Here is an 18,647-nt window from a genome sequence, read left to right on the forward strand (position 1 = left end):
AAATATGAAACATTAGAATGTTGGGTAAGTCGAACAGAAAATTCGATCTCCAGATTAAGAGCAATAACTTCTCAAGATTAAGAGACTTGTAATGCAAGTAATGTATGTTTAGGTGGTCTTTGTGTTATTTTTGGTATTTTTCTCTATTGTATGACAGTATATGTGTTATTTGTAGTATTTTTATCATCATGGTCAGAATAATCTTTGAATCTTATGCATAGATGGAATATTTCTTGCCTCCAAGTTTGAAAGTAATATCTTTATACATTCTCTTAATTCATCATGCATTTATTTGTTCACTACATCTTTTTTATGAATCTTACTATGGCTCTAATTGGATTATATATAACTAAGATGAAAGTTAATATGCATATTCATAACATACACTGCAGAAAATTATGGATCTATTTGTGTTAAAATATGCATATAAATAATTGTGAGTCTTCAATATATTATCATCAATTTTTTTCTTGTAGATAAACTGATATTTATACAAATAATTCTTGAATGATTATCTATTGAGCATATCCAATCAAAATCATGAGATAATATTAAAATAAATTATATTGTCTGGTTTTCTTAGCAAGCATAATATTTTATATATACTTGCACTATTTAAATACTAATAAATTATACATATAAAATGCACTTATAGAGTATTCTCTTACTTGAACAAGAGCAAGTAAAAATTGAGGTAGTTTTAAATCTCCAAAACAATGTCTGCAAAAAGAAAAAGAAACTCTTTAGTATGTTCTACTAATGAATGTAAAATGGTATATAATAGTGAATATATATGAACTTACATTCAGAATCAGTCTTAACCCATTTACAGCCATTAATAACTTTCTTCTTTGCTTCATCATCTTTCATCTTTTTTTGGATCTTCTTATCTTCTAGACACTTATTCATGGATGATGGCTGAGAAGAATTTTGCTGAGAGTATATTTTCTTGTGAAGAATTGTTCTTAAAAGCTGCATATATTATTAATGTTTGAAAATATATTAGGGTTACCTAAAACTAAATTGTAAAATGTTGGTTGTGTTATATATTTAAGTAGCTTATTTTGTGGCATAATAATTCTTATAGTTATTATAAAAAAATCATAGTAAAATGTGGGTTGCTGTTTATATTTGATGATCCTATATATTTGATAGTAACCCTAAAACATATATACATTATGATAATAGAAATACAAACCCTAAAACATGATTTTTCACACCACTTTTTTCCTTTCATTTCCAGAAACATGTTTTTAGAAGTCTCATTTTCTTTGCTGACACATGTTTCCAAAAACATGTTTTTAGAAGTGTTATGAAAATAGTCTCCAAAGACATGTTTTCTGAGTCTAGAAACATTTTTCAGAAAGGGATAGGGTTTGAAAAAAAACTAGTGATGCCACTTAATCACATTAATATGTTCCTAGCGCAACTTCTTCGGACCGCATTTGGACCGTATCAGGTCGCAATTGAGCCACATCAACTACATTGGATTCAAAAATATTTTTTTAATTACAAAAATAACTTATATCTCAACAGTCGTAATCTGCATCACAATAACCATGATTGTTACTAACCACACCCGCAATTTAAATAGGAAAAAAATGGGTACCTTCTCCATTTTTGACTCTTGAAGGGTATCTCTAAGGGTAGGTGTAGGAGCAAATCCACTTCTACAAACAAACATCTTCTTCAACAGAAAAGAAAGTGATTTTTTCCCAACTGATTTCTTCTTATTATCTGCACAAATCTCTTTGCATTTACCAAGTATCACACTAAGTGTCTTCTCAATATTCTCATCTTCTTTATCCATTTCTGAATTATTATCATTGCAAAGTGCATTACTGATTCTTCTATCAACTTCCAAGCTTGAAGGGCAATTAAGAAATCTATCTAGAGGAAGTTCAACAATTTCCTTTTCCACATTGGTTGGTTTTTTTCTCAAGAGTTTTGTTAACTCTTTCTGTAACTTCCCTATTTCTTCATTTGTGAAATCTGTTATTTCTTCAGTTGATGATGATGATGATGATGGATCTTCTTGAATATTTTCATCACTATTGTTATTATTATTATGGTAATTCTGTGATGGGTTTTCTTTGATTTCATTGTTGCTATTTCCAAATGTTCCAATTGCTAGTAAACTATGAGGCCAATCACTGAATTCTTCTCTATGCTCTTGTTTTCTTTGATCTGTGTAACACAACCAAAGGATAACACACTTTAATATTCACAATAAAGCTAAGGTATGGTAGAGTTATATAAGAGCAAGTATTTATCCTACTTCGGATCGGTTACATGTATCGAATGCTCCATCATAAAGTGATAAACAAAGTAATAAGTATGATTACGAATCGAGAAAATAATATATTTAAAAATACCCTTTGGTTATGAATATGCATTTTTGGTGCACAAAACTATAACTAGTTATTATAAGAGAGGGAGCTTGTACTTTAATTCATATTTCTTTTTCAGAATAAAAAGTATTATTTTTATACAATTGATCAAAAAATATTTTTTTTAATGTGTAATAAAATTAAAATAACAAGCTACATATTTCTCTTTTTTATTCCTACAAAAAAAGATATAAATGTTAGGTGTACAATTTAATTTTATACATAACATTATTGAGGGAAATAAAAAATATTGAATGGATATTGGATAAGTCTACAATAAAGTGTTGTCTAAACTATAAAGTATATTAATTTAAATAAAATTTAGACTTAGGTTCATTAATTATAAAAATAACCTCAATGATTTATTGTATTTTTTTAATAATATAGGTTAATACACTTTAAATAAAATATACTTTGGGAAAGTCACACTCATAAATGTTATAAAATATGTGTACTCTAATTTATTAAAATAAATGTGTGTCCTATGTAACATCCAAACCCAATACTTATAAAGTTATACCACATGTGTACCTTAGAGGGTAGACACTATTCCTTAAATTCAGTCATTTTGTCTAATAAAATCCTTAAAAAGCAAAGACTAATTAATAGTAATATATGATTATCTTATTCAATTCAAACAATATGAGAAATTTAGTACATTAATCAAAAGAATAGAAATCTTGGTATATGAAAAAATGACTATATATGGAAATATTTAGATCTTGAACATTCGACTTTTGTCTAATCTCAAATCCTGAAATGGAGTTTCCGAGGATTATATTTATATCTTTGAATTGTGTTGGTTTAAGATCTCATATAAGGACATTAAATTTTCAAGATCTAATTACTAGATATGTATCTACAACTAGGATTTTTTGTTTCCTTACATTGAACAACTATGAATAATATATAAGAATAAACTACTTTTATTCTAAAGTTTAAAGAAAGTATGCAAAATATTCTCATATTTTTATACCTATAGATATCTTTTCATACGTGAGAACAATTGTTATTATGAAAAATGAGAATAGTTATTATAGATTATTAGATCTTATTTAAACAGTCAAGATTAAAGAAAATGATCAGATTGCTAAGGATATATGATTGTAAGACCAAATTTATTGTCTCACTATTTATTTTTATATAAAAATTGTTTCACTATAATATCTTTCTACATAATGTGAATGTAATTATGTTGACCCTAAAAGAAGAAAAAGTATAATATATTTTTTTGGGTACAAAAAGTATAATATTTTTAACAAAATGGATATAGAGATAATCTAAATCTCATAAGTGTATATATAATTTATTATAGTTTAGAAACTAACATGGAATAATGCAAACTTGTGAAATATACAAGTTTATTCATTACAAAGTTCAAACTATGCCTCTAACATAACTATCCTTTTAAATGATTTTATTCTAGACAACTATCCAAATAACCCATTTGATACAAGTAAAATATGTAATATATATATATATATATATATATATATATATTCGGCTATAAAAATATGATGCATTGTTTGAGGGAGAAACTAAACACAAAAAATGAGTGAAGACTTACAAGTAGTTGTGCATTTGTTTGATTTTTTATCTTGTTTTCCACCAAACCAATTAAGAAACTGCAAATGAAGAAAACACAATTAATAGTCATATTATTACATCAAACATATAGACATATATATTTTGCTAAAAACAATCTATTTTTCTTCAACTTACAAAGCAAGGAGAGAAATATAATAAACAACCTTAAAAAAAATCATATAACTATATTTGATATTAGATTTTGATCCAAAATTTTGAAACATTAGTTTGAGCCCATCCACTTATATGACAAGTTCGAAATAATTATCGATTTTTTTTACCAATGTATAACTTCAACAATCACACATGAATATGGAATACCAACAAGACTTTGGCTCAATGGTATAAGGTTATGCTTAATCCAAAAATGATCAAAATGTTAAATATTTGATTCCTGAAAAGATATTTGTTGGAGAGGCAGCTACATACTTCGAAAGAGATTAGTTTTTTACCAAAAAAATGTGAGTACAAAAAAACATGAATATAGAATGGGACTTACCTTCATTATGTTCTCTAATGTGAAATGAAACTTGAAAAAAGGTATATAAGAAGAAGAGAAAATGGTGTTGAAAGATAATGAGGGCAGTGAGAGGAAGAAAAGTAAGATGATGTAGATTGTAACAAAGTTGGTAATGGATTAATCTTAAAAAGCAATTACTAATGAGATTTGAGCTTTGGGAATAGAAACTTAAGGTTGAAAATTGATGAATTTGATGGCCAAATTGAGCATAATCTTATTTATCTTTTTTGGTTCAAGTCCCAAACATGGCCTTATTTAAAGGCCCATTGTATTTGACCAACCATCCCTTATTTTTATTTTATTTTTGTCTCTTTCTATATGTATTATTACTATCTTTTATATCATTTTATTCATCTAAACCAATAATTAATTAAAGGCTAATCATTTAGGTCTAAAGAAAATTGGAATAAGTTTTACTATTTAACAAATTTATATGCATGATAAATATTAAAGAATTTTAATTGTGTGGTTAAGAAAGTAAATTATCTATGCCAAATGTATTAAACGAAAAATTATAGAAAATAAATAACAATACTACTTCATTTTTTTCTTATTATGACAACTGCTAAAAACTGTTGTTAAATTTAGAAAAAGTGTTCTCTTATTCTTAGGCAACGATTTTATAATTGTGGTAATCTAAAACATTGTCTTTTATTCAAACCACAGTTTTTCACTTTTGTCAATACATTTAAAATTGGTGCCTAATATTTAAAATAGACAATGGTTTTTTTTTAATCATTTAGTATGACTTTAAAATTGTGGCTAGACTTTAAAACCGTGGTAATTGACCATAGAGGTAATCACCAAAATTTTCTAAATCATACCCTATAATAAGAAGAAGGGGTGTATCTACCATGTTCATCAATTCAAACATTTTTACCATTTAGTTTGTCTTTGTCATCACTTTTTTACATTTTATCTCCTTCATTTCTCCACATATTACTAATCATATTTATCATTGAAAGTAAGTCAAACATTTTGGTATATTTATCATATGGGACATTAAAAGTATATGGTAAATTTATTATATGAGGGCATTAAAATATGTCTCCTCTTATATCCTTGTTGCTTAACTAATTTGAGCTTTCTCTTTTACCAAGAACATATGGGTGACAATATTTTTACTTCAGTAAGTATAGTGTATTAGTGTTGAGGAAGTCCAATTAGAGATGGCAAAATGGGTCGTCTGACCTGTTTAGCTCGCGCCCGCAAATGCCTACAAAAATTAGAGATGGCAATATCCATTTTGCCATCTCTAAGTCCAATTAATGGGTATTTTTATGTTATATGAAGCAAGCATACACTATCTCCTTCAAGTGTAAGTCCTTCATATATGGTTACATCCTCGAGCGAAAACCTTTCTATTAATCACTTATGACTTCAATATTTGTCTAAATCAATCAACAACGAGTCCTATTAATAAGAAATCATTATCCACGATCTTTGTTTTTTTTCCTGAGCTAAGTGAAAAAATCATATACATATAAATAGAAAGTTTAAGTATTAGATCTATTATGTCTTCACATGAATGCTAATCTTGATAAGATTAGAGGAGGTAAAGGTGGAACAAATCTCTATAAAATCCTAAAGAAGAGTCATGGTGGACATTTCTTAAGTCCCCTTTTTATTAAAATTTTTATTAAAATTTTGGTTAAACAAAGGTTATAATACTTTGTAGTATGACACTAACTTTTATTTCAATGTTATATAAACTTTCTGGTTTATCTTTGTTTGTTGAGTATATTGAAATAGAAATGTGCCCAAATATTTTACAAATAGTGTAAATTTAGACAAATTTTTCAGTCTATATTCGAAGCATATCTTATATCACATAAAATGTTACTCCATATGTCAGTGTCACACTGTTTACGATTAGTTGAAAAATATATTCAAAAATTAAAAGTTTAATAATTAAGTATTTTTCTGACCAATCATAAGCAGAAATATACGGAATACAAGATTAATTAGGTAGCATAGTCTTTTATACCAAATAGAGCTCAAGGATTTTGGAACATGGGTAACAATTTATATAATCAACACTACAATTTTATTCATTATTTCCACCTACTAGTAAAAGTGTAAAACTCAATTTTGTAAATGTTGCACAAACATCATACACAATAAAATTCAAGGTGCAAAGACAAATGAATAAAGCTGAATTGGTATCAAAACTTTTCAAAAGAAACTAGTCCAAGGGCATCATGGTTAAGGATCAAATGCCCAAAATTTTGATCTCAACATAGATAAGTTTTGAAGTGATGGAACTCATGATTTATGAGAAAAATCCAAATTTTACAAGTATAGGACAAAAGAATCAAAACAAGATCTGCACTACTTTAGTGAATACTGACTGGGCAGGTTCCATAAGAACAGGTCAAAATTAAGGGCAGGGGAGTATCCATAGCTCATCCACAAAAGTTATTTACACAACCCACCCTGCAATATTCACCAAAATCTCATCACCACACTATCCAGGGAATTACAGAAATCGGGAAAACTACGCTGTATTTTGCATCCGGTATTTACTCATGTCCTTATGCTCAATCTACGTTAGAAAAAAATTACGAAAACGTGTAGCATGTGCACGCGTTCTGTTTGAGATTGCAAATGTTTAAAAATGACGTTTATAAAATCTAGAGTGAGATAATCTCATGCCTAAGTTGATCACAAACAAAATGGTTACTAGGGCCAAACTGATCCTGCTGAATTGAGCAAATACTTATGTTTTTAGGCCATAAATGTAATTTTCAAACATTTGCAACCACAAATAGATCGTGCAACACACATTCTACACGTTTTCATTAGGTTGAGGGGTGCGAGTGCAACACGGAATGCGTGGGGGGTGGGGTGAATATTATTGTTTAAACCAAATCGGATGTTTGTGTCATCATGACAAACCTCCGTGCTACCGAGTGCAATTTCCCTTAAAAGTAAATTGCAATGTCCCTTGAAAATAAATTGAATTTATTAGTTACCTTTGCGTAGACTGATATCATAGCTGCAATTTAAGACGACCGAAAAATACAGCCAGATAGGAATAGAACTCAGATTTTTTTCCAACGTAAGTATCAAAGTATGCTATCTGAAAACAAGGCTTCCATTCTGCTGCAATCTCAAATTTTCTACAAGTGACTGATAGAAAGATTTTAGTGCCTTGATATCATTACCCTGCACAAAGTGAAGCAAAGCAAACATTAGGGCTCTTGCATGAGGTATTCGATGGATGATTCCCCTAGAAAGCAATGTGAACTACAGTTTTGGTCCCTATATGTGACACCGAGTTTTTAATTTAGCATATATAAAAATAAACTTTTTAAAATTAGAAAAAACAATTCAATTCCTATATGTACAAGTATTTTCAACTCGGCCCAGCTATTTGTCTTTGATAATACCATTTCCTGAAGTTAAGTAAAAGGACCATATTGAAAATGATTGATACATGTACGGAGCAAATACAGACTTATTTGGTCCCTATACACGACGATATTTTTACTTTGATCCTTATACATGCAAATCATTTCAATTTGTTCAGAATTACGTTGAAAATAAATGCATATAAAAGGGCTGAGTTGAAAAAAAAGTTATTCATAAGGATCGGGATGAAAATGATTGTCACGTATAGGGAGTGTAACCATAAAATATAAACTAAGATTCACTACAAAATAAATAAATTTCCCTTGAATGACATAGAAGCGTAAGCGGAGAAGAACTTTCAGGAAAGAATACCGTGGCAAGTTTACATAGGTAAAGGACAGAATATAGGACAAAAAGAAAGAACTAAACTTTCTTCAACAGGGGCCAGAAATTTATACTGTAGTATTTCAGCTCCAGACAATTTGATTACCTGCAACTTTTGACTATATTGTTCTGCCAGATCTGGTGGGCAATGTGCAGCGGAAAATCCTTTCGATACAAAATGAACAAGAAAATCATTTCCCAACTTCTCATACATGACCTTCTGAGCCAACACAATTTCTCCAAACAAAACAAACTGCATCGAAAGGAGAGAAGAATGAAATACGAGAAGAAAATGAGTACTGAAAACCATCAAAGCAGAACACCAAAATATGGAATTCTAATTTCTCAACTAACTGTATCACCTAATACATGATCACTGGCATTCAACTACAACTTAGGGAGAACAATCATTTTTCGCGCTGGAGTTTTCATGAACTTTTCTCTAGTTATGTCCATTGTTCTTAAAAACAAATCATAAGCAACTAGTTTTTTCACAGGATAAAAAATGAAGTATAACCTGTTATGACTAGGAGCAGAATGAGGGGGAAATCTCATATATAAATTGTAGTTTTAGACAGAAAAATATGTACGAAAGAATGTATAGAAGAGTATTTGAGACTTACAGTATTCGCATCACGGAGCTCAAAAGATCGGTCCAACACACTATACAAACAGCAGTTTATTCCAAATGCTTCAATCATAAAATTTCGAAAACCAGGAACCTGTAAGCCATTAACCAACCATTTAGCATAACCTAAGAATACTCAAAAAACAGGATAAGTAGAAGTGAGTGGAATCTACCTTTTCTTCATAAGGCTGGGCACACCAATCTTTAATTAGTCTAGTGAAAATTTGAACACATGCCTAAGTTGCAAGAAAAATTATTCGGATTTTAGATTATGTTAAAAGTACTAATATACCGGAAAACTAATTATCCAAAGTTAAATAAATAGCATCCGTTACGCATACCTTTCTTACAAGAATATCCTTATGGTTACAAGAAGAGTACAAAAGCAATTGCATCACTGGATCCAAGTATGCTTTACTTTTTGGGGTAATAAATACAGAAGACAGATCATGTGTAGTGATCACGTGAAGAAATGTATACAATGCCCGCTGAAGTTCTTGCAATTCACGAATTTCCTAAAAAAGAAAATATAATCCTATCATGCATATAAATCTAAGAGTTTAGAACCACAAAAAAGGATTAAATCGAAATGCAAAAGTCGGCACAATAAAGCTACCAACTAAGAAACAGAACAAATAAATTGTGTTAAAGGACATAAAAGTGTCACTGTTTCACTACTCTTACATCCATCAAACTTTCCATTTTATGGTTCCATAATTTATGGAAACTAAAAAAAAGAACATAGAATACTAGACATTGACACTTGACAGTAAAACTAGCAAGGAGCACAGATATTATCACAAAACACAAACTGTCTAAACAACTTCGGAAATATTTGATGAACATAATCCAAATCATAAAAAGCAATCATATGAGAAGGGTAAATTTGAAAGGAACAGTCATATTTTAGGAAACTGGATTCAATACCTCATTGACTGCACCAGGACCTGAAGGCAATCCATCTCTTGGAATAACACTGAATATCCGATCAGCAACACCTGGAAATATTTCCTCCACAATGTCACGCACCCTAGTACTGAACTTGCAGATAAGTTGATTGAGTAACACAAGGAAACCAACCATCTCCCTTGGCTGCAATGAAGCATTATCAAGACATTACACAGTTTTCTCTTTACTATGCCGGAAACAGGCAAAAGGAAGCTAATTCAACTTCATAAAGTAAACAACCAAACTCAACCACCTAACCTACAACATCATTAAACATGGTCCACGCACACACCCAGACAGACCCTCCAGTGCTAAGTTGTGCACTACAGGAAATTGACTAGATACACAGACCTATTTAATATGCATTAGGCATGAAATCGGCTAGAGCCAACAAAGTATTGCTCTTAAAGGGGAGGGAAATCTTCAGTGGAAGAAAGTAATACATATATAATAAAGAAAAAAAATTGATTGCACTATTATCCATCGTAAACACTATAATTTCCATGCTTTGATTTAATCATCACAGGCTGAAAGGATCATCTATTAAGAAATGCTCCAACAATAAATGAATATGACAAATGAGAGTAATAACATTCTCAATGGCATCACATTTCAATTCCTCTTGCCACCAACTCCACCACCATAACAAGCATTTTCATAATTAATCTCCATTGAGTGAACATTGAACGACAATAGCAATGCAATGAAATACATATAGATCTGGAATTGGTGAAAAGATGAACAAGATTGTAGACAAATGTACCTCAATTTCTGCAAGCAATTTCTCCAATGCCTTTGGAAGGTAAGGAAAGACGGATGGTCCTAGTGTATCCACCATGCGGTGTATAAAAGATGTGACCTATATGCCATGCATGGATATTAGGTGACAATTACTGACCATTTAACTAAAGAAGTCTAGTCCATAAATCTAATTCATACCTTGCTCCTGAGAGGTTCTACTTTTGGGAATACAACAAGAACCTGGAGGAGTACATCCAATGTCTATATAGAAGAAAGAACGAGCAGAATTAGCAGAAGATGGCAGATTAAGAGACAACAAGACAATAAAGTTTTATAAAAAACAGAGATACACTTAACAAAAAATTATCATCCATACAAAGGATGTTGTGAAGATGGGTTATGCACATTCAGGAAAAAAAACTCAAATTCTCATAAATGGCGGCACGATGCATGAGACTCTCACTTGATGGAGTCTATGAGGGTAAATGTGCACAACCTAACCCTGCAAGCGACAAACTGAGTAGTTGTTTCCAAGATTTGAACTTGTGATCTTCGGGCCATAAGATAGTAGCAACGTTGCCATTGCAGTGAGGCTCACCCTCAAAGTTTTCCATACATTTAGTTACAAAAATGACATAAAATATACATGTTATAAACCATACAACCCACCAGAGCGTGAACCAAAACAAATTGAAAATTACTAACCTGCTTAAACATGAGACCAATGGCAGGGCGTCTAGTGGTTACAAGACGCTCACTGAAGCCCTACATCATGTAGGAAATGATAAGAATGAGAGAAAACAAAAGTAGTGATGCTTCTGCACAGTATGCTATCCTTTTGAAATTCAAAATTGAAATAAAACCATATTAAATATAAATCTGCTTAGAGCAACCACAATGGTTGTTCTTAAGGTTGTTCTTGACGAAATAAGAACATTCTTACTTTGTTCTCCACTGTGTCATTCTTATTTTCTGTTTTTTGTTCTTAAATAAGAACAATTCTTGGTTGTTCTTAGCCAAGGGAAAGTGAGGAGAGAGGTGGATATAGTGGAAAAAATATAGATATTGTGGGACCCAAATAAGAATAAGAATGATGTTGTCATTGTGGGAAAAAAGTATATGTTGTTCTTATTTCATGGGGAGTTGTAATAAATTATAAAATAATATGTGGGGTCCAAACAAGAATAAAAATTTTATTTGCCGTTGGAGATGCTCTTATGGTTTCTAAAGATTTTAACACTTTCAGGCTTTTATAAAAGACTATGTCAGAGATGGGGGAAATTGTCTAAACAAACTAAAACCATAAGAAGCCAAATTAGGAAAGAACCTTGCTGAGAGAATTAATTGCCATGATAATTTGCTGAATTATAGAAATTTTGGCATTAGTTTCCTCATAAGTCGATAAATTGGCATTTATGAGCAGCGTCTCAACCTGGGTTAAACAAGCATATGAAAAATATGCATCAAATGCCAAAGTAATAATCCTTAAGCATAAATGATTTTGGGAAACAAGGAACAAAGGGAAATTATTTCTCAAATCTCGTAACTTTTTAGTCGAGACTAACCTGCTGACAAAGAGGATGGAGCAAAGAAGATAAATAATCAGATTGCTTTTCAGGCGGGACATCTTCCATTCCAATCAATAACCCAATTGCCTGTCAAGTGAGTCAATCAGAGCATTAATAAAATAAACAACAACCTTAAATTTCAAAGAAATACCTTCATCCCGAAACATTCAGATGTATACCTCAAAAACATGGTTACCGTCTTCAGACCCTGACACAACTTCTGTTGAAGAATTCATAATTGTGCATTGGGCAACTGTATCTTGCAGTCTCTGAGAATTCAATGGAACATTCAAAGGAATCAAGGAGACCGAGAAAATGTGGATGTAACAAATCACACGATTCATCCATGCACATCAAGGGCAAATAAAAAAGTCAGGATGTCAGGAACAGTTCCTATAAAATTTTGTTTCATAGAATAATAAGATTTGATTTAAAATACATAAAAACATGAAAGAAGAAAGGATTATATAATGCTACCTGCAAAATTGTCTCTATGAAATGCCCCAGTTTCACCTTCAGCAATTTCACAACCCTCATGAACAAATAACTGGCCCTGCGGCTTACATTGATGTTCGAATGATGTATGCCTCTCTCGTCAAGAAAGGCAGCCAGAACCATAGGAATATATTGAGTATTATCCTGAATGAATTTAACGTATCTCGTCACTGTCTCCAAATAGACAAGGGCAACTAGCCTATTAGAGTGGCAAGGAAACTTCGTTGATAGAAGGGTGAGCACCAGTTCACTCAGGAATCCACTTCCGGATCTCATGGATTCATCGCTCAAGGATTCTCCAAGTGCATATAAAAGAGAGAGTGCCCCTTCCACCTCCTCTGCATTGCTCTCTGATGAACTCGAAACAGCACTTGCTAACGAGTTCCTGATAAACAGGTGAGTTATATCAGGTGCTACACGACCCACGGTGCGAAGCAGAACAAATAAATCCTTTCTGAACTCAACCATTCTGTCTTCCTCCTCCTTCCCAATTTTGTCCATCACTTCAAGATTAGTGCGGTATGTGGGGTCATAACGGATAAGCGCAAAGATAACTTCCAATATCTGACCCACATGAAATAATTGTTTCTCTCTCAATGGACCAAAGTTCTTCAGAGTGGCAACATAACCTGAAAGAAACTGGACAACATTAAATGTATCATCTAACTCAAAGTTCTTCATGACATAGAAAACCGAGGGTAAAACTTCATTCAGAAGCTCCATAGAGACTCCTTTAGCATCCTCAGAGTTGATAAGTTTAAAACAATCTAAGGCCTCCACGGCATACCCAGTAAGCAATGAAGATATGTCAGAAACCAACTCAGCATCACCATTCTCTGCCACCAACCTAAACACTCGGCTAATTTGCAGGTTTTGAAGCAAAGATAGTTTCGATTGCGGCTCCATTCTCTTAGAAACTACTGCTAACAGGCATCTGATAGCAGCACCACGAAGCGAATCAGACAGGCTACCAGCCAAAACCAGATCAAATAACAAAGGGATAAAAGCATCATTCACAATCAACCCAATGTCGATCCAAGAAATATACCTCCGCATAGAATCTAACGCGCTAGCACATAGCTCCTCATTGTTATTCCTATACATGGATACAATGTCATACCAGGATCTCACTATCTGAGCCACACACTGCTGTCTGATTGCATCCTTAACCCGTGCTGCAACCGTCAACTCCTCAGAAGTTCGCGGGTAATCCATACTAATTAACTCATCGTCCAACACATTCAAGACTCTACAAAACATATCTATAACCAAATTCCCTTTGCTCAAATGCGGGAAAAAATCGACAAACACAGAGGACCAAATCAAAGGGTACTCAAAGTAAATCAAAGTGGTCAAAACCTGTGCAAGCTTGTTCTTTACAAAAGCAGGACCTTCCAGAACCCTTCTACGGTTCTTATCATCAACAGGTTCAAGACACACAATGGAAAACACAGAGCTTCTGATCATGTATATCTCTTCCGGTGCCATTGACAAGTAACATGCCTTGATCATATCATGCAAAGTTTGAAGGCACCAAAACTGTACTTGAACAAGATTTGAAAAGCATAGTTTTTCAATGCACAATCTACAAATTGATGCCTTATTCTCCTTTATTTCATTACAATAGTTTTCAGCACGTTTCTTCAACTCATTATCAATGGTACCAGATTCATCAAATATTATAAGAATTGCTTTCTCCAGATCATCCATGATAGTGAAAAAAATCAAATTTTGATGACAAATTTGTAAACTTTAGCACAAAGGGTGTTTGAGAAAAGGACCCAAAGATTTTAAAATTCCAAGTTTGAGATTAGGGCTTACCACAATGCAATCGAAGGCTAGGGTTTTTGGTGAACGTTAATTGGAAGAAAAGTTCTGAAGAAGCTGTGAGAGTGAGTGATTTGATATTTATATACTTTGATAAAATTCATAGATATTTTCATAAATAAAAAATAAACATAAATAAATTTTAATATTCACTAAATTAGCAATAGCTGATTTTATATATTTTTGTAGATGCACAGTGAAAAATTATTATATTACTAAACTTATTCATGCTTATTATTATTTTCTATATAATTTAATTTTGTGAGATGGGAAACTCAACATGATTGGTTGTGAGGTGTGTGCCTTCTTTGTCTAAATATCGTCATTTATGTGGATGGAAAAAATATTCGTCGGGAGAGTTGACTCTCTTACATGTAGAAGTTCCTGGCACGGATAGGATTGCCTCCAGTGTGATGATATTTCTGAAAACCAAAACATATCATCATCTATGTATCAATTTATGATTTCTTATAACTAAGGTAAAAAAAATTATCATATATTTTTAAAAGGAAAATTTATAAACACTCCTTAATTTTTATGTCTTTTGCAAATAAGTATTATGAACTATTTTTTCCTTTTAATTATCCCCTAAACTTTACATATTAGGTGAAATTGGTTAAAACATAAAGATAAATTTTAAATTAAAAGCGATGAATTTTTTAACTCATATACTTTTTTAATTCTGAATGTTTATTTTATTTTATTTTTGTATACGTAGCAATATTAATATTGTATTAATCACTTCTAACTCTATAATTTATTTATTTTATTATTCTTAATCAATTTTGTATTTTGATGGCATTTTCCTTTAGGTGTCAACGTTAGCTAACACGCATCGTTGTGTTTTTAATAGGTTGCTCGAGTCTAATTGCAAAAAAATTCTTATCATCTATAAGTAATTTAACAATATATTTATATATAGACCAATTTCATCAAATCATAAAGTTTAAGAATTAATTAAAAAAATGTTTGATGAACCTATTTGCAAAAACATAAAGATTAGGGGACTTCATGTGCACTTTTCCCTTTCTAAAATTCATAAAGAAAAATAAAAGAATTGTCATGTTTTCTAAATAAAACATTATATCCTTTTCCAGTATTATATTATTTACATATATTAATATAAAATGGAAAAAACTACTACCATCAGAAAAGTCGTTTTAAAATGAGAGTATAATTGAAAAAAATTAATTTTATTGTAGTGCATTAAACATGGATGTGAAGTTTTTCATGAGTTGTGTTTTACTTTCTCTTTTTTCTTTGTAATACTAAGAGTATCCTATCATATTTTTGGGTAAGAAACATACCTTTTTTGGGATTCATGACTATCTCTCTTAACAAGTGTCGCTTATAGGAATCGAATCATTGAAATTTTGATCATCCTAGGGATCGAGTAGAGTCTTACACTACTAGATCAACACACTGTTGGTTGAGTTGTGTTCTACTTGATGTGATGCATGCCCTTATCATCTCCAACTATGAATGATCATTGACAATTTAGTGAAAGCTCATGAGGCCCAACCGCACTTATTGGGCGGACATAGCATGAAAAATGTGTTCATCTGCCCTAGAATATCCGTCCAATATACCCTATTCGTCCGCGACATTTTCAATGGGCAAAACGGACGGCTCACAACATTATTAGATAAAATGTTTAACATCAAATATACAAATATATATGTATTTCGTCAAGTGTGAGAAAGTTTATTCAATTTGTTATATATGCATTTATATATCAAATGTAAAAAAATATTATTATTTTCTTATTATATATATACATTTGTATTTTGTATATTATATATATACAAATGTAGTATTCCTTTTGTATTTTGCATGTAAATTATGCACAATGCTAATTTTATATTATATATATGCAATTATATTTTGTATTTATTGTTCCGTTTGAATGATTGTTTAGTATGATAAATATATTTATATACTTGTATGTAAAATATATATAGTTTATTTTGTATGAAGTGCATATAAAGTTTGATACTTTTTTTAGTTTTGTTTAGGGCGGTTTACAAGCCCGCCCTATCTATATTTAGGGCGAGTATGACATTATATTTTATGTCATATTTAAAAACGGACATGTTCATGTTTACCCTAATTTAGATAAACATTGGATGAACATGAGCAGTGCGTATCTAATTACTAATACTATAGTAGGCTATATTGTGGGGAAGGATAAACAAATATTGTTTTTTTCATTTGTTATATTTTAAAAGATATATTGATTCAATACAATTAAATGAGTTATTATATTACAAAACTTGATTCACCCAAAGGTATAACCATGCTTATACTTAGTTATAATTATGTCAATTTTTGTTTGGTTTCCCACATGTATTTTCGCACTAGAGACAATCATGTTTGAGCCGAGAATATTCACAAGTATAAGGGGCTAAACCTTTCAGTGGATATTTTTTTTTTCCACGAGACTCGAATTCGAAACATTGCTTAAGGAGAATCAAACATATATCACTTCAATTTGTAATCATACCATGAGTGAAAAATCGTGAAGGGTCTCATATTTGAGAATAGTTTTATTAACACACCAAATCAAATTATAGAAAAGATAAACCATGAAGTTCATTTTTCTCAATTATTAATTTGGTGAATAAATTACACATTATCATAGCTAAAATCCACCATTAAGCACTGTGAAATATTGTCAACCTTGTACAAACATATTTCTTAATTAATAACATCATAACATTCTAATATAATTTTTATAACCAAAAATTGATTTCTAAATTTTTTTAATCGTCTCATTTAAGATTTTATTTTAAAAATTTCTTACGGTTAGTTTGAGAGTTTTTGGAGGAGAATAAAGAAAAATGAAAGACTCGAGAGTCATGAAATATATTTGTGAGATAACTCTCAAGCCTTCTATTTTCTTTCATTCCCCTTCAAAATCTAACTCCGAAATTAACTCTTATATAAATCGGAGAAATAACATTAATTATAGTAATCAATAATATTTTTAACTTTATTTTATATAATAAGACACTTAATCCATCTTATTCATAATCTTCCATCTCTCTATCATTATACAAGATTTTCTTATGTATATAGAATTTCATATTATTATTTACAAACAATATGTTGATCTAAGGATATAATGCTCCATTAGAATTTTAGGATGATCAAAAAGTTAAATGTTCGATTCCTGGTAGGCAACTCTTGTTGGAAGAAACAACAATCAACTACATTTTTTAAAAGAGATTAGTTCATTACCCAAAAAGGTGAGCAAATCCCTTGAAAGTACCAAACAAATTTCATAGTAGGGGTGAGCAAGATCCGACCCAACTCATAGATCCGTCTCAGTATGATGACTTAGGGACGGGTCTGACCCGTCCAAATAAATAAAAAAAGACAGACTCAATTAAAAGGGATAGACCTGTCGTAAAAAAGATGGGTTTAGGTCTATGTTCGGGTCACCCGGCCCATCCCTTATAGTTATATATCAAGAATAGTTGAATAAATACCTATCAATACTCATTATGTTCAACCCATATAACTCAAATACCTACGAGCTCACACAACTTATCCATACCACTTATCATATGATTCTTATTCATTACCATTTTTTTCATTGTTTAATTCTCCTAAATATTAGAGATGAGCATACAACCATGAATCATGATCGATAGAAAATCAATTAATTTTTAGTTTTTGTGTACTTTGTGTGAACTCCAATTTAAGTTTCATTTTTCAGTTAATAGATAGTTATTGTATTCATTTTTATGTGAACTTTTGAGTATTGACATGTTTTTATCATTTACAATAACACATCACCTTATGTTTACAATTGACAATTTAAATTGTTCTGAAATTTTCAATATCTTCTATAATTTTCAGTCACATGATTGTAATAGTTTTTAGTTCGAATGATACAGTTTACGATTTGTAGTTTATATACAAATTGTGATAACTTTAATTGCTCATGCTTAAAGATTTGAGGAAAAAATATATATGTTTGTCAGTTTGTCCTTTTCCATCCCAAAGTCATCCTTGTCTTAATCCGTCTTATTTTGGACATGTCCCTCACGCATCTCATCCTAATTAGAGACGGGTTTGAGTTCAAAAATTGACCCGATTAAGGACAGTTGAAGTACATGCTTAACCCATCCCAACCTGTTTCAGTCTCACCTATTATTTAGAGTGGCCGGCTAAAGTCAACTAAACATAGTTATCATAAT

General features: G+C 31.1%; 2 protein-coding genes across 2 annotated transcripts; both read right to left on the reverse strand.

Annotated features, from left to right (window-relative positions):
• LOC109344620 (putative uncharacterized protein DDB_G0280071) lies at positions 698–4,482 on the reverse strand. Its single transcript, XM_019583378.1, has 4 exons — positions 4,477–4,482; positions 3,958–4,015; positions 1,610–2,187; positions 698–972 (listed from the first exon to the last, which is right to left on the reverse strand). Exons 1-4 carry the CDS (start codon positions 4,480–4,482, stop codon positions 757–759), a joined length of 858 nt encoding a protein of 285 aa, XP_019438923.1. The 3' UTR covers positions 698–756.
• On the reverse strand, positions 6,649–14,506 carry LOC109345762 (exportin-T-like). The gene is made up of 14 exons (XM_019584948.1): positions 12,598–14,506; positions 12,300–12,389; positions 12,118–12,207; positions 11,880–11,984; positions 11,258–11,317; positions 10,751–10,813; positions 10,575–10,670; positions 9,791–9,955; positions 9,205–9,378; positions 9,037–9,099; positions 8,859–8,957; positions 8,342–8,488; positions 7,473–7,665; positions 6,649–6,933 (listed from the first exon to the last, which is right to left on the reverse strand). The coding sequence occupies exons 1-13, from the start codon at positions 14,323–14,325 to the stop codon at positions 7,576–7,578; spliced, it is 2,970 nt and encodes a 989-aa protein (XP_019440493.1). The 5' UTR covers positions 14,326–14,506; the 3' UTR covers positions 6,649–6,933; positions 7,473–7,575.

The sequence above is a fragment of the Lupinus angustifolius genome, chromosome LG04 (genome assembly GCF_001865875.1).
Source record: "Lupinus angustifolius cultivar Tanjil chromosome LG04, LupAngTanjil_v1.0, whole genome shotgun sequence".
Taxonomy (NCBI): Eukaryota; Viridiplantae; Streptophyta; class Magnoliopsida; order Fabales; family Fabaceae; genus Lupinus; species Lupinus angustifolius.